Below are 20568 nucleotides of genomic sequence, written 5' to 3'. Positions count from 1 at the left end.
TAAAGTTACTTGTGAAATTAGATTTTATCTTTATATTTATTGTCTGTTAACTTTGGCTTAAACTTTGGTTTTTTTTCTTTCTGAACACCTTCTTGTTGCATTTTGCTCACCATGGAGGACTTGTATGAAAAAGTGAGCTCCAAATTGAATTTATTCAAATTGTTGTGAATAAGGAAAAACTACAAGTTTGTTCCCAGTGATCTTTCATTTATAATTATGACTTTTTCCACCAAAATCAAGAAAACTGCAGTACATAGTTTCTGCAGAGCGGCAGGATTTTATCAGAAATTTCCTTCCAAGTTGTGTACAGATAACTTTCTTTATATATTTATATCCTCCATCATCATCAAAATGCCTTTTAAATGAATTTAAATTAAAAAGATTTTGGACTTTTAGCGCATTATAAAACAATTCTACTAATATTTGCAATTGTGTTGCCAATATGTAAAATCACAACTCTTCTAATTTAAATATGATGACTTCTTTTAAAGCCTTCTATAATCAACTCTTTGCATAAACATCAATCTTAGAGGGAAAATAGACTTTACTAATCAGTTCTGATCAAGAGTCATTTTAAACCAACAAAAACGATAACATTTTGGACTTTAACAAAATTCCTAGTTTTTTAAATTCACGAAAACTAAACCGTAATAAATGTATTTTTCATTTGTTATTATTCATAACATCAGTTTCTTTTTCGTTGGACCATAAATCAGCGCCACAGGAAGATGTTTGTCATGCGCAGTGAGGAAAGTTGGAGGAAACAGGAGGTCTCACTCTGAGCTGATTTTTCTCCGCACATAAATGACCTGCATGAGAAAGTTGATTTGTCTTTAACCTCTTCAAAGATTAATATGTGCGAAATGATTATCCAAACTGTCTTGATCTTTATGAAGGTCTTTCATGATATATGTTGCTCTGATGCTGTTTTAAAAGTTTGTTGGTTTCAGTCCAGATTGTGAAAGTTCTCCTTCCAGAAAGTGTATCTTGTGTCTCATCAGAAAATTCACTCATTATCATAACAATTATTTTTCTTGAAAAACTAAGAAAAATAAACAACATATTTATTTCCATTAAATGCGCCCAGACGAACATTATTTTCTCTTTAACTGGCTTAAATCATTTAATCCACTACTGCTCTTCTGGTTCTGCTCTTTCTTTTTTCTGGCTATTCATGCAGTGATATTCTTAGGAGTTATTTATTTTATTTTTTTTTACTATTGATTTATTTTCCCTTCACCTTGATTTTTTGCATATTTTTCCTTTCTTTGCACCTTGAGTTGTTGTTGAATTTCCCCATAGAGGGATCAATAAAGTTTTTATCTTACCTACCTTATCAGAGAGAAGGATTCTCCCGTATGTGTGATAAATGTTTTAAATAAAAAGAAAGGGCTTCTATAATACAATAATGTATAAAATGAACAATTTTGCACAAAACCGTAGCACAGAAGTCAAATAAGATGTATCACGTGGAAAGTAAATAAATAAATAAAAAGGAAAAAGAAACATAGGTTACTGTATACTATAAAAAATGATACATTTTTTTTCTAATATTAACAGTACTATAGATAAATAACGAGTTACATTTTGTATCTCTCCTTTAACTTTGTGAAAACTGCACCATTTATTTACATTTTGTTATAGACTGCAAAAGAAAGAGATATTTGATATTTTTCTACTATTTTTTTCATTATTTTTTAGCAATTTTTTTCCACTTTTAATTGGTTTTAATTTTTTTAGAATGACACAAATTTTATTTAAGCTTTTAGACAAAACAACTGTTGCAACATTGACTTATAATACATTTATACCACAATATTTAAGGCAAGCAATCTAGAAATTAAAAATAAAATTTAATATTGTTAATTTTTTAGTTCATATTTTTTTAGTTTCACATTTAGGCATGTTATAAAGGAGTAAGACATTCTAAGCAGTGTAGTTTATTTTTCGCATCGGAGTGGCTCCTCTTTCTGCTGGAGGATCTTTGTCGAGTACAATGACAGTTCTCTCTGTTCTGGAGTTTTTCTGCTGTTTTCCCGGCGCTCCGCTCCGCCGGTCTCTTTTCTCAACACGGAACTTTACTTTACTGGGATTCTAGCACGGAACGGAACGATTGAACCGGGTTCCTTTTGGTCTGATAACTTGTTGAAACTTTTCCTGGAGCGCTGGAGGTTCGATCGGGATGAGGAGGACTCGCTGACGCGTCTACCTGCCCGCTGAAGCCGGCGAGGCGAGGCCATGGACGGTGGCGGGGAGCGCTCCGACGTTCGGGAGTGTTCGGGCGTTTCCGGAGGAGCGAACTTGGAGCTGCAGAAACTGCAGTCGTTCAAAGTGTACCGGCGGAGGTGGTTTGTGCTGCTGGTGCTGTGTTTGTTAAACTGCTCCAACGCGACGGTGAGTTCACATCAACACCAACTTTACTGACATGTTTTTACATTTACATTTAGGTTTATAGGAATTGTACGTTTACCCTTAAAGTTACTTCAAAATAAGATATTTGTATGGAAACAACATAATGTCAAAACTGGGAGGGAGAAAAAAAAAGTTTAAACTTATTTCTTTAAACGTACCAACTTAATTTACCCCGTTCTTTTGAGAATTTTACACTTTTTTTCCAAACTTAGTTTATTTAAACAGAAGTTAAACTTGCACGTTTGGAGAGCCACTATAAAGGAAATAAAAAGAAACATGTATGAGATTAAAGTTGTGAAGTTATAAGGAAAAAAATCAAATTAAATACAAAAATATTGTTGTAACATTATGTTTAAAAATTTCAGGAAAAAGTGATACATTTAAGCTCCCAAAATATATATTTTAAAATAAAATTTTACATTTAGCTTTTAAAAAGTTTCAGCTAAAACAGCAACATTTGAACCTCAATGAAACCCTGAACTTTTTCTTGTTAATGTACAACTATATTTACATGAATTTACTTTTATTTTCTTTAATATTACTCATTCTATTTTTGAAAAACTTTTAAGCATAAAAAAAGTTTTATTTTGTAAATGTTTACTTTTTTATTATAATTGTACTACTTTATTACCATACATAGATATTTATTTATATATTTTTATAACGGTCCTGCTAATCCATTGTAAGATTTATATGTTGCATTAACAGTGTGATTTTAATTGACATTTTAGGCTTGTTTTGTATTTTTTTTCCCCTAATTTTCTGCAGTCCCTTCTGAAAACATTTTTTTCACCAGATTTTTGGAAAATCAACATTTTTTAAAAAAATTAAACAATCATAAACATATATTTGATTAAAGAATTTTAGAATATTTTCCCCAAAGTACTTTCTTCTATGTGGGAGGTGGCCGTCATTTCAATGTAAAAGGGTATTTCTGCATTAGTATATCAGTGTTTCTTTCTGTTTTTTTTTCTGAAGATTTTTGAGAAGGAATCTAGATCTAAATTATGTCTGAGAAAACAACACAAGTTTTTGATTTTGGCTAAAAACTGTATAATCATAATTTAAAAAAAAATCCACTGAAAAACCAAAAGCAAAACCTTCACAAAAGAGTAAAAACACACTATATAAAGTTATTTCATTAGTTTCTAATCCTGAAATTAACCCTTCATGCTCAGTTTATGGAAAATGACCTGAACTGTGCTTCTTAAATGTGCGCTAATGGTCAATAATTCGTCATGTTCTCCATGCTAAACGTGTCCGTATGAATGCATTCGGATCAATGAAGCTAGCAAACCTTTGCATTGAGTGCTGCAGTGCTAACAGAGCCGGCTCCTCCAATGACTGCATCAATCGCTATCACTCCCCCGGGGGGCCGTCTTTGTGCAGCAGTGCGCCCGCCCGGAGGCAAGTGTGCCTCTCTCTCATTCACAGGGGCCGAGCCCCCTCCCTCACAGATTCCCAGCTCCCGCGGGACCCCCCCACGTTCAATGGGAGCTTTTGTTTCCAGAGAGCTGGTGTTCTCTCGCTCAGCTGGAGGAGCAGCTTTCACGATGAGGCAAATAACAGCTGATGAGGCAGTTAGAAATCAATCCGTGTGACATTAACAAGCCCTCGGGGGTCAGGATTTAGAGAAACCAACAAGGGCAGGGTGGTGGTGGTGGGGGGGTCGATGATTGTTGGCTGTGTAGCGCCAATTTGGAGATGATTATGTTGGTTAAAGTCCTAATAAAACATTTCTGCATTAATTTAGGTAAAAGTCCTTCAAAACTGGTCAGTAGTGGTTCAAACTTTTTTTTAAGATGGGAAAAGTTAGTAATAAACACCAATAAATGTATTAAATACATGCATTTACATGTATACATGTATTTTTTTTTAATCAATTTGACATTAATGTTCCATTTAGACAGTTACACCTAAGTGTCACCTCTAAACTTTCCCAAAATATACAAAAGTTTGTATAAAGTCAGAAGGGTGTTTTCTAAAATAGATCCAAAAAAGGACATAAATGTGAAACTTTATGACTTCAACGATTCATCCTCTTTGTAAATGTGTAACCGAAGCGCTGAGATTCACAATTTCAGGGACGTATCTCACTGAAATATGGGAGCTTGTTGCTACTTATTGAAAAACCTACAAGAAAACACAAAGTGGTTCCAGTTTTGTGACTCATCTTTGACCTGAGACCATTGGTGGCCCAAAAATGGTACGGTTTGGTCCAAGTTAACGAGTTATAATGGACACGCTCAGAATACTGGACCGTACCACTCTGTAGAAATGAGATAAAAATGTCAGTTTAGTCTCCAATCAATCACAAATAAAACTTTAGTCACAGCCGCCCCTACGGATGGATACAGGCTGGGGATATTTGATATTTTGCAGGACATATCAAGGTCGTAGTCCACTAAGTGAACTTGTAAAAATGTTCATGCACGTTTTAATCTATGGGCATGCTGCGTGGTCGTAGTGAACTTATACAGCACACAAAGGTGACGTATGTGAGGCGATGGAAGGCGTGTCGTCATTTTTTCTACTTCCTAAAATCCTGCAGACTGTACAAGGAGTCCATTAGTGCCGTTCATGTGACACGTGCACGCTCCGGACTGTTAGAAATGGTGAAATTAGACACTCAGGGTGTAGTTTGTGTGGACATCCTATGAACGTATCACGTGCACACCCCGTGCACGGTCACACCTTACTAACGAATAGAGCAGAGAAATCAAACTTTGTGACTCGCGTTCCAGAAAGGGTTCTAAAATTTGACAGAAGGGCCGGCCCAGGAGCAGATGTGTGGAGTGTTTTAGTTATCTACCTCCGAAGAGAAGGAAATAAAATGGAATCTGGAGGAAAACACACTTTAATCTTGATTGAAAACAAAATAATCAATTTTAAAAACAGAACATTTTGGAGCTTTTATTTCAAAACTGGGGCTTCTGTTCTCATATTCGTGCCAATTTCATCAATGGGTTGATCTCCATCAGGGATAAACTCAAAGTAAAGAAATGCTGCGTTTATGTGGTGTTGGAAAAATGACCGTCTGAGCCGGAAAACACGCATAAACATCAGGAAAACAACTAATCTTCCACCGCCACATGAGTGCAAAATAACATTCTGCTCTTAGACAATTTATTTATTGTACACCGTCTATGTGGACACTTTAGAATCACAAGGAAAAAAAGGATTATCAATATAATTTATTTCAGTTTGGTGGGCTGGATTAAATAGTTTGCAGGGCCACATTAAAGTTTGAAATTCTCCGGAGAACTCCATGAAATGCAGCTCCACTCAGAGACCTCCTTCAGTAAAAACGTCAGCTGACCAAGAAGTCGGAGCTTTAAACATGTAAATCAAGATTCCTGAAATATTTTTGCTGATGTTCTATTTAAAAAAACTTGTGATTCAATCTCATCTGTGGAAGAAGTGCATTAATTTTAAAATCATGTGAAAAGCTGATGACCAGAACAGAACTAAAGGCTTTTACTCATCATGAAGTGATGAACGTTTTTCTGTTCTGCAAACACAATGTGCCGTTAAAAGTGATGTTTTCTGACCTGTGAGGTGACAAAGGAATGTGTGGAAAACGGCGTTCTCTGTGAACACACGGCCATTGTTCCTCTGAATCCACTCAGGAGCAGCTAATAAATCCGTCTGAAGTGTTGCTTTGGTTCTCGTGTGGTTAGCAGCTTAGATTCTTTCTGTTTCCAAACATCACTTCAGTCAGTCGCTCTACGGTTCAAAACATTTTTATTCATTTGTCACATTTTGTGTTTGGAAATACATTTTAAATTCATAAATAAAATACCTTTATTGTGGAGGTGCCTTAAAATATTAAATTCAATACGTTTTAGTTAAAAAAAATAAGTAAATCTGCAGTCATCCCTGTATTTATTTTAGTAATTGTTGTAAAATGTTTATTAAAGACCCACTGTGCTAAAAAAAATAGTGTTTTTAACACGTTCTTGATACATTTTTCTCATTTTGGAGGACATGTTTGTTAAGTTGGAGTTGTGAGGCTGTAAGTTATTAGGAGAGGATGTAAACAGAGAGCTCTCAGTATTGAGAAAGGGAATAGGTTTCTAATTGTGTGAATGTTTGGTTAGCATTCACAATGTAGTGACTCTCCTGCTCCTTTTCGTACATTTTTCAGCACATAATCACACTTTTAGCAATTTCACCATACTTGGTCTCAAAACATTCAGCTTGTTTTATTTTTTGTATTCATAAACTTTATTGTTTTGGAAATATTGAGCAAAACATGCTCCATGAAAGTCTTAAAATTTCAAAATTTTATGCAGCTTAGCAACAAGACTTTAAATATATTTATGGGCTGTGTTTTCATCTTTTATATTATTTTTTAAAAAATTGAGTTTAGCTAATATTTTAGCAGCATGCTAACATTTTTGGCTTATTTGTTATCTACTGGGTTTTTTAGGGTAATTTAGAGTTTAGCTTCTATTTTAGCAACAGGCTAACGTTTTTGGCTAATTTAGTTTAGTGAGGAATTTTAGGCTATTTTGGAGTTTAGCTAGTATTTAATCAACGAGTTAGCTTTTTTTGGCTGATTTGGAGTTTAGCTTCTATTTTAGCAACGGGCTAACGTTTTTGGCTAATTTGGAGTTTAGCTCATATTTAAGAAACACCAATTATATTTGCAAATATTTTTCCATGTTTTGGGGATTTTTAAGCAATTTTATAAGACATTTAGGTCCACTTCAGCACTGTTTCATAGTTCTTTAACAACATTTTCAGTGTTTTAGCTAATTTAACACTTTGCAAATAGTTTTTGCATTTTCAACAAATCCCTTCAGCAATTAAAGAAAATTTTATCATCATTTTCAGCTAAAAGCTTCAGTTTCTTTAGTGAATACTTTCAGCAAAAAGCATTCAGACTAGCATTATAATAGGGAACACAATTTTCTAGTTTCTAATGAATTCCCGCCGCTCTGCAGAAACTACGTTCCTAGTAAACAGCATAATTTTAGCTAAAAACAACATAATCATAATGACAGACCACTGGAAACAATTTCAAAATAGATCAAAAGATGATCAGAATATTTTATCTTTTAAAATGTTTTAGAATGTGACCTTTGGGGTCAAACGTCAGCTGAACCTAAATCTGCTGTATCTCCTCAGAGTCACGAGGAAAATCTAAAAACCTTCGTTAAATCTTCTGGACGTTGAGCTCTTTCCAGATCACTTGACGGTTCCCAGAGAAAGACAATAAAACCGTGTGTGTTCTAACCACAGCGGGTCATGTGAGGATCATGGCGAGGAGTTGCACAACAACATCCTCCCACTGGAGAGCCGTCTCCGCATCGTTTGTGACGTTAAAGAAGGAAGTGTGATTTCAGCTGGAATCTTGAATAAATGTAATAGTCTCAGTTCAGGGCCGTCACTGTGCTGACGTCAACTCCCTGCATTCCTGAGGGATTTCACAAACCGAGAATCCACTTTGAGTCCCGTTTCTTCGCTGATCTGGACTCTGAACTCCTGTTATGAGGGTTGTTGAAACCTGAAGAGAGGAAATGAAAACGGCAGCTTTGGTTTTGGTTCCTTTTGTGACAGGAAAATTTCTCTCCTGTTAGTTCTGCAGCTGACAAAACCTCAAATTTAACATTTCTTCCAAGTGCTCACTTCTTTCTTATTTTTACTTTTTTTTATTTTTGTCAGGTTTTATTGATCTGGTGTAGAGTTCTGTACAGAACCCTAAAATGTACATGATCAGTGACTATTTAGGTCCCAATCCTGCGAATCATCCCCACACAATCATAGTACCACCACCGTGTCTGACTGTTTTTTTCAAAAGTGTTCATTTGGTTCCAGATGTTCTCGTTTCAGAAAGTTCCTCTAGGTCTCATCATGACCTAATCTTCTTCTAACTCTCCGCAGACTCGTCGATTTTATTCCTTTTATTAATAATTGTATTTATTTTTATTGTATTTATGGGATGTGTGTGTTTGTTGGGTTTTTGCTATGATTACCATTTCTAGCTATATTTTACTATTATTTATGTTATTATCTAAAGTACTCTGGAAAAGTACTATTTAAATAAAGTTGACTTGAATCCTTCCAGATATGGCTCACCTTTGCGCCCGTAGCCGACCAGTCTGCCCAGTACCTGAAGGTCAGTCTGGAGGACATCAACTGGCTGTCGTTGGTCTACATGGTGGTGGCCATCCCGCTCAGCTTCGGAACCACCTGGATGTTGGACACGCTGGGCTTACGGATCACGGTGAGACACCTGGAGGCGTTGGCTCCTCCTGCTGTCGGACACGGCGGATTTCTCCGACATTCCGGTTGAGCTCTCGGTCTTTCCTGCCTCCGCAGCTCATCCTGGGATCCTGGCTGAACATGCTGGGAGCGATGCTGCGCCTCGCTGGGCAGGACCCCCTGGTCTCCAGTGAGGTCCACTTCATCCTGGTCATGCTGGGTCAGACCATCGGCGCCGTGGCTCAGCCGCTCATCATCTTCACCCCCACCAAGGTGGCCGCACTGTGGTTTCCCGACCACCAGAGGGCCACGGCCAACATGATCGCCTCTATGTGTAAGCGGCGTTCACAAGACGGGTTGATGGACGAACAATCTGAGCGGGTTTTTTGATCTCCTGATCTGTAGTGATCTATAGAGATCTCCTGGTCTGTAAAGATCTCCTGATCTGTAGAGATCAATAGAAATCTCCTCGTCTTTAGAGATCTACCAGTCTGTAGAGATCTATAGAGATCTTCTGGTCTGTAGAGATGTCCTGATCTGTAGAGATCTGTAGAGATCTCTACAGATCTCCTGGTCTATAGAGATCTATAAATATCTCCTCGTCTATTGAGATCTCCTGATCTATAGAGATCCCCTTGTCTGTAGAGATCTCCCGGAAAGATCCGGACGAGAGGTGATTTTCTGTCAAAACTTTAAAATCATCTCATTTTAACTCACTCAAACATACAAGACATGACTTTTAGGGAGAACTGATTAATAGATCTGCTGAATCTAAAGTCTAGATCTAATCTGGATTAAAAATTGGATGCTTGTCTCTGAATATGGAGGAAGAGGAACTCCTCCATCCTGACTGAAACAGGAAACATTCGACTCTGTCACTTTTGCACTGAAGTGTCTTCAGAGCGACCAGGACAAACACTCAGACAATCAAACTGCTGCTTGTTCTGCTGCTGAGGTGAAGCAAACAGGAAGTGAGACCAGAAGCCTCAGTAACCCTCATCTGAACTTCTCCTGCTCAGCCAACCCTCTGGGCATCCTCCTCGCCAACATCATCTCGCCTCTGATCGCCAAGTCCGCCGCACAAATCCCAGTTCTGGTGAGTTCCGGAAAAAGGTTCCCCTCCTTTGTCTGCGTCGGAAACCATTTGCTTTTATTGTGAAAAACCTAAGATGAAACCTAAAATCTGAGATTTCAAAGTAAGAGCACTAAATACTTTATTATTCGTTTCGATTTTAAAATCAGTCATGAAAGTAGCAGTAACCCCTGACCGAAAATAAGCTCCTCCCACTTCTCACCTCTTATGGCTTCATTGACTTATATAATAAAAATGTAAAAATAAGACAATTTAATTGAATTAAATTTGCCCAGACTTATCAAAATAAAAGTTTTACTTTTCCCTAATAGAGCTTTCATCTACAGAGGGATGTGAAAGTATTTTACAGATTCAGGAGGAACTCAAAACTTTACAACAGGAAGTAAAGATATAATTTAGCACAGGTGGACTTACCTGTGAACCAGATGATCCCAGAACCACCTGGTCTTCTTAACAGAGCTTCAAACCACTTTCCAGGATCTTTACAAACATAAAAAATAAAATTGTTTTTTAAAGTTTCTTTCTATTCCCGTGAACTTGCTTAAAATCACAAGGTAATCCCATCGCTTAGATGTCAATCCTTTCAGAGTAAAAGTCTCTAAAAGTTCTGCCTGAAATAAAAAAAACAGAATTTATTTGATTTCAGCTCAAATCAAAGACTTAAACAGCTCATAGTGATGGAGCTGAAGAAGAGCTGAACTTCACTTGATCATGTGACACTCGCTCAATCCAGTTCTTTATATACAGTGAATGGTTTGGGCAAACTAAAACTTTTATTTTGATAAGTCTGGGGTACTCCTGTCACAAGTTGAATCCAATTAGAATCAAATCCATGATTTATTCTTATTTTAATACAATTTCTTTAATTTTTCAGATGTGAAAAAAACACATGTATTCTGCTGTTTGACATAATACTCATAATTTTTATTCATAATTATTGATAAATGATCAATTTTTGTTCTGTTAAAATCAATATGTTCATAAAAAATGTTTTTTCACAACAAAACAAATTTAGTTTCACATCAAATAATTTGAATTTTATGTTAAAAAAATCCAATAAATGTGTTAAATCCAGTGGGATTAGATAAGGTGTGTTGGATTAAGGAGGATTCAGAATTATTCCATGTGAAGATCAGGACAGCAGCTGCTGCTCCCCTTCAGCTCCAGCATCTCCTCACCTGTACCTCTGCTCCTCCCTCCTGCAGCTGCTCGCCTATGGAGCTCCGACGTGCATCATCTGTTTCCTAGCAACAGTGGGAATCCGGAGCAGCGAGCCCCCGACTCCACCCTCAGCCAGCGCCGAGTCTTCCGGGTCAGAACCATTCGTCCAGGGATTAAAACTGGTGAGACGGCTCAGATGTCGGAAGAAAATGGATCTGTTCATGTGTTTATGATTTAAAACATTTATTGTGTTTAAGCATGTTTTAGCCTGAAAGTTCAACAAACAGGAAGTGCTTTCTGGTTTCTTCCCTTAGGGGTCATTTGGGGCAGAAGAAATAATATCTTTTTTTTTATTTTTAGAACTTAACTTGCTAAAAGAAAAAAAAACGTCTTAGCTTTGACACAGTAAGTGTACCGCAGAAGTATAAGAGTTCAAGCAGAACCTCTACTCTTCTCCAAGTCATTGGTTTAAAAAACAAACAAACTGTGGGTGCAGAGAAATTGGACCGACCAATCAAATGAAAGCCTGACTCGATTCTGCTATTTCTCCCTCAGGCGATTTTTTTTCCTCGGGTTATGATGCGGCAACGACTTGGTTCCATGTCTGTGGAGAACGATCAGGTCTTTAGGAAGAACCTGAGAGAAACAAAACAAGTTTTAACACCAAAGCTAGTTTTGAACCAGGACTTCAACAAGTCACAAAGAAAATGTAACCATCAAAACCATCAATTAAAATTAGGGATTCAAAACTGAATTCGAACACTAAGTTAGGGACTCGAAACCTGAACTAAGACTTTGGGTTAGAGACTCAAAACCTGACTTGAGACTTTGGGTTAGAGACTCAAAACCTGACTTGAGACTTTGGGTTAGAGACTCGAACCCTACTTGACTTGGAAGTTAGATTACAGACTTGAAACCTGACCTGAGATTTTGGGTCAAAGACTTGAAGCTTTGCTTAAGATTTTTGCTTAAAAAAATAAAACTTGACTTTGAATTTAGCTTACAGACTTGAAACATAACTTGGACTCTTAATTATTGACTCGAGACTTGGGTTAGAGACTCAAACTTGTCTTGGACTCTATGTTATAAACTTGAAACTAGACTTAAGATTTTTGGCTTAGAGAGCCAAAACCTGACTTTTAATTTAGCTTTAATACTTGAAACATTTGAGACGTAAAATCGGACTTAGACTGTTTGGTTAGAGACTTGAAACCTGACTTGGTCTTTTTGGGTTGGAAACTTGAACAAAGACTTGGGCTATAGCCTAATGGTTTGAAACCTGACTCAGACTTTGGGTTAGAGACTTGAACATTGATTTAGACTCTATTCTAATCATTTGAAACTGGACTTAGATTTTAGGATTAGACACTCAAAACGTAACTTAAGTGTTATCTTAGGAACTTGAAGCTGGACTTAAATGCTTGACTTGGAGACTTGAAGCTGAACTCTGACCTCCCGTGTCTGCAGCTGCTGAGGAACAAAGCGTACCTGGTGCTGCTGCTGTGCTTCGGCTCCGGCATCGCCGTCTTCACCTGCTTCTCCACGCTGCTGGAGCAGGTCCTGTGTGTGCGGGGATACACCAACGTGAGCTGGGCAGAACCCCTCCAGAACCGAACCAGAGGACCCTGAAACCTCACTGAGTGAAACATCTGTCCCCCGCAGGACTTCGCCGGGCTGTGCGGCGCTCTCTTCATCGTGTTCGGCATCGTGGGCGCCGGAGCTCTGGGTCTCTACGTGGACAAGACCAAGAAGTTCATCGAAGCCACGAAGATCAACATGGGGTTGACGGCGCTGGCGTGCATCGCCTTCTCTGTGGTGAGAGACGCTGAGGAGGAACGAGGCCACAAACACCTGAACTCCCTAAGTCCACTTCCTGTCAGGACTCAGAACCAAACATCAAAGAAGAAATCCAGTCCAGACAGTTCAGCTCAGGAGCTGCTTTGATGCAAGAAAACTGAGTTTTTGAAAAGAATAGAAAAAACATAAATGAAAAATAAGATTCTATATTTTAGTTTGAACATATAGGGGGAAATTTTTTAAAAAGTTTTTACAATTACCAAATAAAAGAAAGAAATGTTGATTCAGAATTAAAAAAAAACATAAATGAAAAATAAGATTCTATGTTTTAGTTTAAACATTCAGGGAGAATTTTTTTAAAAGGTTTTCACTATTACCAAATAAAAGTTGAATTCTAGTCCAAAATGTATAGAAATGCTGATTCAGCAGCAAATACAAAACATTACCAATGAAAATCTGATTTTTCAGGTTAATTCATGTCTGAATGTTTGAAATTAAAAGTAAAAAGTTCAATTTGCTGAGTTATTTGTGTTTAAGGAATAAAATATTTCAGTTTGAAACTTCAAAAATAGAATAAGTTTATGTAAAAATAGAACGCAGGGACTTTAAATTCTATATTTCATTGACTAAAAAGCCTGAATGTCATAAAAAATGAAAGTTTGTGGAGGAGTAATCCTCATTTCTGCAGTCCGGTTACATTTCTGGAGAGGAAGATCTGAATCTTTCACTTGTTTTTAATTGTAACTTTAATTGTTCTTGATACGACATCTGAGTCCTGCCATCACAGCAAAACAAAAGTAACTGCAAACAAAACCTAACCTCTTCATTTACTTCCTTTTTCATTTTCCAGTTCGCACTTCTTCTTTTTTTTTATTCCAATTTCTCACAGTAGTGCAGAGCAAAAAAACATCCCAGATAAACCACTTTCATTGTGGCTTTCTTATTTGCTGCGTTTCTTTTTATTGCAACATTTTTATTTCCAAAATCTTTTTATTTGCAACATTTTATGCAGCATTTTTTTATCTGCAACAGCATTTTCACATTTGTAGTAGTTACTTTTTATTGGCACTATTTTTTGATTTTGCAAAAATGTTTTATTTGCAGCGTTGTTTCTTTTTATCTAAAACATTTTTTTTATTTCCAACATTTTTTACTTGCAACTGTATTTCTTTTTATTTGCAGCATTTTTTTATTTTCCAACATTTTTTTATCTGCAGTTGTTTCTTTTTATTTGTAACATTTATTTTTTTTCAAATTTTTTTTTATTTGCAGCATTTTTTTATTTCAAAACCATTTCTTAATCTGCAGTTGTTTCTTTTTATTTCCAACTTTTTTTAAATTTGCAGAAGCACCTCTAGTATTTGTAACACTGTTTCTTTTTGCAGAGTTCTTATGTTTGTTGCATGAATTTATTTCCTTATTTTTGCTGCGATGGCGCGTCTCCACCACAACATCTTGATGCTCCAAACATCACTAAACGTTCTCTGGTGAAGTTCATGTTTGCGTTCTCTATCGATGTGCTCAAGTATTGTGCAGAATCAGCTGAGCAGAATGTTCCTCTAGAAACCAGGTTGGTCCCATGTCCACAGAAATTCCTTCGATAACTTTAAATCGTTTGATTTAAATAAAATTATGAACATATGACATGGAGTTTTCGTAAGAGATCAAAAGTAATCTTTTCCCATCTCAAAGACTATTAGATTTATGTTTTTACTGCATCTTAAAATCCTCCTAAATTACGTTGCCAGAATCAGATTTGCTACAAGAGAAGGTTTTTTAATCTATAGCTGAGATATTATATGTGTGGAATAATCCTACAGACGAAAGGAATCCATTTTTTTGTGTCTGAATTGTCTCCCGTGTCTGCCCGTCCTCTCAGGTGTCTCTGATGCCGCAGCAGAAGGTTGCCGTCGCCGCCGTCTGCTCGCTCTTCGGCTTCTTCGGCTTCTCCATTTATCCGGTGACCATGGAGCTGTCGGTGGAGTGCTCCTACCCGGTGGGAGAGGCCACGTCAGCCGGGCTGGTCTTTGTGTCGGGGTACGGCTCTCAGATTCCTCTGCTCTGAAGGTTTTCTGTAAATTTAACTCCTGATCACGTTTTTACGCCATTAATACATTCTTCCTAAAGTTTTTAGGAAGGAAAAAAGGGATTTAACGACCACTAACAAAACCAACTCAGCTGCTTAAACCAAAACACATGAAGTTTTGAAATTATTATGTGATGGATCTTCAAAATTGCTATTTGAAAAAAATAGTTTCACACCATATGAGGGAAAAAAATGTTAAGTTTGAGCCATTTTCGCAAAATTTCACTCACAAGAGATGAAGTACCACATTGACCTTTGACCTCAGGAAGAAGCCGCCATCTTGAATTTTTATCAAAGCAATCAGCTGATACCTTCTACAAATTCAAACTCCTGGAGATTTTGATCTATCACCTCTTACCTCATCAAACATTCAGAATCTACTTAGAAAAAACTTTAAGTTTTAAAGTTTTTTCTGTTTTAAGCACTGCTAGCGTGGCTAGTTAGCAAAAGTGGCGTTCCCCTGTTACTCGCACATTTTTTCAGACATATTATGAAACCATAATAAATGAATCGTTGGCACAAGCTGAACAGAATGATATGTCATTCAACGTGAACATATTAGGAATGTGGGTGTGGTTAACAAAAATCTCTGTTGCTAAGGAAATCCAAAAATTTACTTTTGACGATTCTTCTGAAAATTAAATCGATCTGTTCGTCACCCCCAGATGACCAAAAAATAAAATGGTTGCTATGGAGATAAACCTGACAGAATTTTGAAAAAAGGGGTATGTAGCATCTGTGGGCCATAGTTACTTATTTTGATAATGTTTTACAGTCTCAAATAAACGGGTGTTTTTGAGTCCTCCATTTAATTAAAAACCTGGAATTAATGAGAAGCAGATTTTTTTCTTATTTTTTGGTATTTGTGGATCTCAGGTTCGGGTTTCACCGCAGCAACACGTCTCACTTTCAGAGTCCATCTGGCCTGAAGAGCAGAAGGTTAAATCTGGAGAGATGATCCTAAAGTGATTTTTTTTGTTTTGCAGGCAGGTTCAGTCGGTTCTTTACATCATCATCCTTCAGGCTTTAACCAAACGAGTCGCCGACTCGCCTCAGTCGACCTGCGGGGACGCAGCGTTCAGCTGGAGAGGTGGGTCGCCTTCAACCATTCTCTCTGCTGGATGTTCTTCGTTTTATTTAAAGTGTTGAAGGTTTGTGAGAAGAGCGTTTCCTCCTCTGGTTTCCTCAGTTCCTCTGATGGTGATGGCCGGTCTGTGCAGCTTCTTCACCTGCAGCTTCATCATCCTCTTCCACAGCCGTTACAGACGCCTGGAGGCCGAGGAGGAGGCCACCAACCGGACCAAGAGATTCAACTCCACGGCCACCGGGGGGCGCTCTCCCAGCACATGAAGACTTGTTACAATTTTACTGTTGGGACTTTTCGGTTTCCTGGACGGATTTTTATGAAGTCCCTGATGGAGGGTTAGAAGAGAAACGGTAATCCCGTCTAAAACTTTGGAAAGTTTCCCTTTTTTTAAGCTGAAAAAGTTCAGGAAATTCCTCAGGAATGAACTGAAAACGGTACTGAATTTAAAAATATGACAGAACTCTGGTGCACAAAAACAGAGGTACGTCTTTAAGCTTTTATGTGAAAAATTGTTGATTTTAATCATAGTTTTGGCTTCTTGGAGCCAGTGGGCACTTCCTGTTTGAACCATCAGGGGGGCGGAGTCACTCACTCCAGTTCTCATATACAGTTTTAATGGAAAAGGAATAAAGCTGATTTTATAGAATGACTTTTATAGCAAATTATGCCAAAAAAATCTATTTTTACATGTTTTTAACTGGAAGTGATTGTTTCTGAAGCTCTTACCTCAACGTACGACTTTTTAACTCGTTCTAATGAACTTATTGTTTGCTTGTTTTTATTTTTGAATAAATTAAGGACAGAAAAGTTTGTTAAAACAGAGAAAAGTTGTTTATTTCACTGAAGAAAACAAAGAAACTATGTCAAAAATAACATAAAAAACAAAGACTGGAGAGATCTTTAATCAGCATAAAACAAATATAAAAACTGGGTTGGACCTGCAGCCTCCTCTCCTGTGAAGATCCCGACTCTTTTGAGGACGTAAAACTCTAAAACAAAAGGATGAGCGCTACGGGAAACTAACCGAGACTTCCTGCTCCACTCATCTGTGGCACCGAATAAAGTTTGGGTTCAAACAAACAAACAAAAACAAAGAGGAGATTCTTGATGCAAGATTCTTGAGCTGGTATTTTCTTAAGGTGGACTTCCTCCTTCAGAGCTGCAGGGCGCAGAACTGCTGGTACACGGCCAGGATGTGGTGGTCCAGCTCGGCGGTGAACAGCAGGTTCTCCAGGGTTCCCATGTACTGCTGGATGGTCACGTGATGCTGCGGGACAAGACGCAAAAACAAACAGACTTCTATCAGAGCACGGGTCAAAGTCGAGGCCCGGGGGCCGCATCCGGCCCTCCAGATCATTTTGTTATTAATGTTATCTTGTGTTTATTTTTAACTTGTATAATTTTGATAAAATATATATTTCTATGGAGAGTAAAATATTGAAAGTTATTTAAGGTTTAAAATGATTTATTCTGGAATAATATTTTTATTATTTTTGTGTTTGGAGAAGCTTCATGGAGATAATCAATCTAACAGAAGCTCCTCTGCTGAGTTTTGTTTGCTTCCAGTGATTGTCATTTTGAGGAGAAGCAGCGCCACCTAGTGTCAAAGCTGAAATCTTAAAGCAAACCCTTAGCTACAGTCCGACTCCTCTAAAGTTTAATGGAGCTCCTCATCCATCAGAGGAGGAAACTTCTGCAGAAGTCTTCCTTGTATAGGCTCCTGCTTACCATGAGGAAGACCTGCTGCAGCCGCTCGATGCAGTTCTTGTACCACGGCGTGCTGATGTCCACGCTGCCCGTCTCACAGCGGACCAGGTGCTCCGTCAACAGCATGATGAAACGCTGCGTCGGACAAACACAAAGATCATCCCTGAAGTTTCAGCTCCTCAGAAGCTGCAGGTTCTGCTGACTCGGCCTCACCTGGAAGATGACGAGGAACAGATTCTTCTGTTCGCTCTGAGCCGACTCCACCTTCTCCTGCAGCCGCTCGATCTGCTCCTCCAGCTGACCCTCCTCGTCCTCGCTGTTCTTCTCCATGTCCTCGTCCTCGCCGCTGTCCCTCTGAGCAAAGCAGCGGCTGAATGTAGACATAGGCGAGCACGCCGGAGCTTCTGCAGGAGGGCGGCTCTTACCTGAGTGGTCACCCTCTTGTTCTGCTGCTTCTCCAGCTTCTCCTTGGCCTCTTCCAGCTCCTTCTGGATCTTCTGCACGTGTTTGTTCATTTTCCGGATGGTGGAGTGCAGGATCTCCCAGATGAAGAGTCTGCAGAAGATCAGAGGAGGCTCATTCCAGCAGGAGGACACCTCGCATATCAGCTGACGCTCCTCACCTGGTGAACTCGTGAGCCATGTCCTGAGAGAACAGCCAGTTGGCTACTGCGGCGCAGTCCACGATCTGCGTCCGGATCATCTTGTCCACCAGCACGGCGATCATCTGCCATGAAAACAGTCACACTTACATCACCGCCGTAATGCCGGCCTTCGCCGCTGCTGCTGCCGTACCTGCGGGTGGTTCCTCCACACTTCGTACACCACTTTGAGGATGTGCAGCTTCCCCTCGTCGCTCTCCGTCAGCGTCTTCAGGATCTCGTGGAACCTGGAGGCGGGGCATAGAGGTGAGCTTCAGGGATCGAATCTATGTATGCTGGTTCTAGTCAACTACCTCCAATGATATATATTTTTTCTATAGTAAAAGCGTTCTCAGTGGTTCTTTTAATTACAATTATGCAATATTGAGCCAAAATAAAAACCCTGTGTAGTTTTTTCAAGACGTAATAGTGTGAATGTTTAGTTAGCATTCACACTATAGTGATTCTCCTGCCCCTTTCTCTTCACACTTTCAGAAATTTCAGCAATCTTGGTATCAAAACGCTCAGCTCTTCAGGACATTACTGCTCGTATTTTGTGAGGCACGTAAACGCAGCAGAACATCTCTGCACGTACTTTCCGAGCGCGCTGAAGGAGTGGCTGAAGGATTTGGCTGCCAGGTGGAGCAGCGTCTGCAGGAACACATCGATCTTCAGGGGGTTGAAGCTCTCGCCTTCGTCTGAGGAAGAAGGAGGAGCCAAAGTCACTGTTACGTCAAATAAAACAAGATGTGAGAGTGTTGAGAAAGTTCAGCTGAAATGATATTTTCAGGTTACCATGACAACACTTCCTGCAGATGTCTCAACTGTCAGTCGAGACTCTGAAAAGTTCCTACAACTTTGGAGTTCTGGAGTTTTTTTCCCAGTATTTCTTACTAAAATAAATACGTTAATCCTGGACTCACCAGGTGCAGATTTTATATTCTTTGATATTTAGAACATCTGGAGGTTCTCATGCATTTATATTAACCAGATCCGCTGTAAAAATTATTCTTAAAATCTGATTTTCTGGATGATCTCTCAAGTAATAAATCAATACCAGGAACATCTTTAAATCACTAATAATAGTGAGTGTTTTCAGGATCTTAACCATTGAAAGTATATGAGAACTGGACCGAGTGACTCTTCCCCTTGGTGTTCCAAACAGGAGTACCTCCTGGCTCCAAGAAGCCCAAATCCCATAGACTGCTCTAGATAATCCTAATTTCTTTCAGGATATTCAATTTATAAACTGACCAATCAGAGGCCTCAATAAAAGTAGGAGGAGCCTGCTGGCTCCAATGTCCAAAACATCAGAGAGATTTTATGTAGCCGTGTTCAAGTGGTACGGGTGTGGACTTCCAACAAGCCATCTCCTGATTGGTGCAATTGGTTGCCATAGAAACAATGGGAGACTGGCTCTGTCTGTATTGTGAAGAAATAATTTACCCCCCCAATTCGGTCCAGTTCTCAGATCCAGTCAGAAGTTTCCTCACAGACAGACACTGAAAGCGTAACAGAATCTGCCCGGTACCGTCATCGTCCTCCTGGTTGGGGTTAGGGACCTCTTTGAGGATGGCCAGGATTTCCTCGTTGGACGCTCGGTTCTTGATGGCGTTTGAAACGGTAACAGAGGTGGCGTAACCCGGCAACGTCGCTGTAAAAACAGTACACTTTACTTCAAAAGAGGACTCCTCGCTCTCACAGAGATGTTAGACAGCATGTCAGGACGTCTTACAGGCGCTCTCGTCTTCGTATTTAAAGGTAAAGATGGGATCAGCGGGGATGAGGGCGGAGAAGGTTGCAGGAACGATGTCCACGATCCTCTGATGGTAGGAAAGTCTGCCAGCAAAAAAAGGAGAGTGAGATCTATGAAACACAAACGAATGTCCTGCTCCAGATGACCTCTACTCTTGACAACAGCAGAGGGCAATCTGCAGCCAGTCTGAGGGCAATGTCCAAACGGTCTAAGGGCAATTAACAGCCAGTCTAAGGGCAATCTGCAACCAGTCTGAGGGCAATCTGAGGGCAGTTTGCAGCCAGTCTGAAGGGCAATCTGAGGGAAGTCTAAGGGCAATCTCAGGGCAGTCTGAGGGCAATCTCAGGGCAGTCTGAGGGCAATCTCAGGGAAGTCTGAGGGCAATCTCAGGGCAGTCTGAGGGCAATCTCAGGGTAGTCTGAGGGCAATCTCAGGGAAGTCTGAGGGCAATGTCAGGGCAGTCAGAGGGCAATCTGCGGCCAGTCAGAGGGCAATTTCAGACCAGTCTGAGGGAAATTTGCCGGTATTCTAAGGGCAATTTACAAGCATTCTGAGGACAATTTACAGGCATTTTTAGAGTAATTTGCATGCATTCTGGGGGCAATCTGCGGGAAGTCTG

The 20568-nt window shown here is 39.1% G+C and overlaps 2 protein-coding genes across 2 annotated transcripts in view; one reads left to right on the top strand and one right to left on the bottom strand.

Moving 5' to 3' along the window:
- The first annotated feature begins 83 nt into the window (after positions 1–83).
- slc49a3 (solute carrier family 49 member 3) lies at positions 84–16673 on the top strand. The gene is made up of 10 exons (XM_024260373.2): positions 84–2394; positions 8486–8644; positions 8740–8956; positions 9642–9718; positions 10921–11058; positions 12344–12460; positions 12539–12691; positions 14553–14710; positions 15746–15849; positions 15949–16673. The coding sequence occupies exons 1-10, from the start codon at positions 2239–2241 to the stop codon at positions 16107–16109; spliced, it is 1440 nt and encodes a 479-aa protein (XP_024116141.1). The 5' UTR covers positions 84–2238; the 3' UTR covers positions 16110–16673.
- Positions 16674–16730: 57 nt separating this feature from the next.
- Positions 16731–20568, bottom strand: part of LOC112137849 (nuclear cap-binding protein subunit 1) — an 11120-nt gene continuing 7282 nt past the window's right edge. The window contains exons 15-23 of the mRNA XM_024260372.2: positions 19929–20032; positions 19725–19847; positions 18789–18891; positions 18348–18441; positions 18176–18279; positions 17979–18108; positions 17767–17907; positions 17575–17688; positions 16731–17113 (exon numbers count right to left, since the gene is read on the bottom strand). Of these exons, the coding sequence (XP_024116140.1) occupies positions 17000–17113; positions 17575–17688; positions 17767–17907; positions 17979–18108; positions 18176–18279; positions 18348–18441; positions 18789–18891; positions 19725–19847; positions 19929–20032 (1027 nt within the window). The 3' untranslated portion in view covers positions 16731–16999. The remainder of the gene's footprint in view (positions 17114–17574; positions 17689–17766; positions 17908–17978; positions 18109–18175; positions 18280–18347; positions 18442–18788; positions 18892–19724; positions 19848–19928; positions 20033–20568) is intronic.

The sequence above is a fragment of the Oryzias melastigma genome, linkage group LG10, assembly GCF_002922805.2.
Source record: "Oryzias melastigma strain HK-1 linkage group LG10, ASM292280v2, whole genome shotgun sequence".
NCBI lineage: Eukaryota > Metazoa > Chordata > Actinopteri > Beloniformes > Adrianichthyidae > Oryzias > Oryzias melastigma.
This window is presented reverse-complemented; position numbering and strand designations above follow the sequence as displayed.

Coding starts and splice junctions, on each gene's coding strand:
- slc49a3 (XM_024260373.2), top strand. CDS start 2,239: ATGGACGGTGGCGGGGAGCGCTCCGACGTTCGGGAGTGTTCGGGCGTT. Junction 8,645..8,739: donor CGCTGGGCTTACGGATCACG/GTGAGACACCTG, acceptor CTGCCTCCGCAG/CTCATCCTGGGATCCTGGCT. Junction 9,719..10,920: donor CCGCACAAATCCCAGTTCTG/GTGAGTTCCGGA, acceptor TCCCTCCTGCAG/CTGCTCGCCTATGGAGCTCC.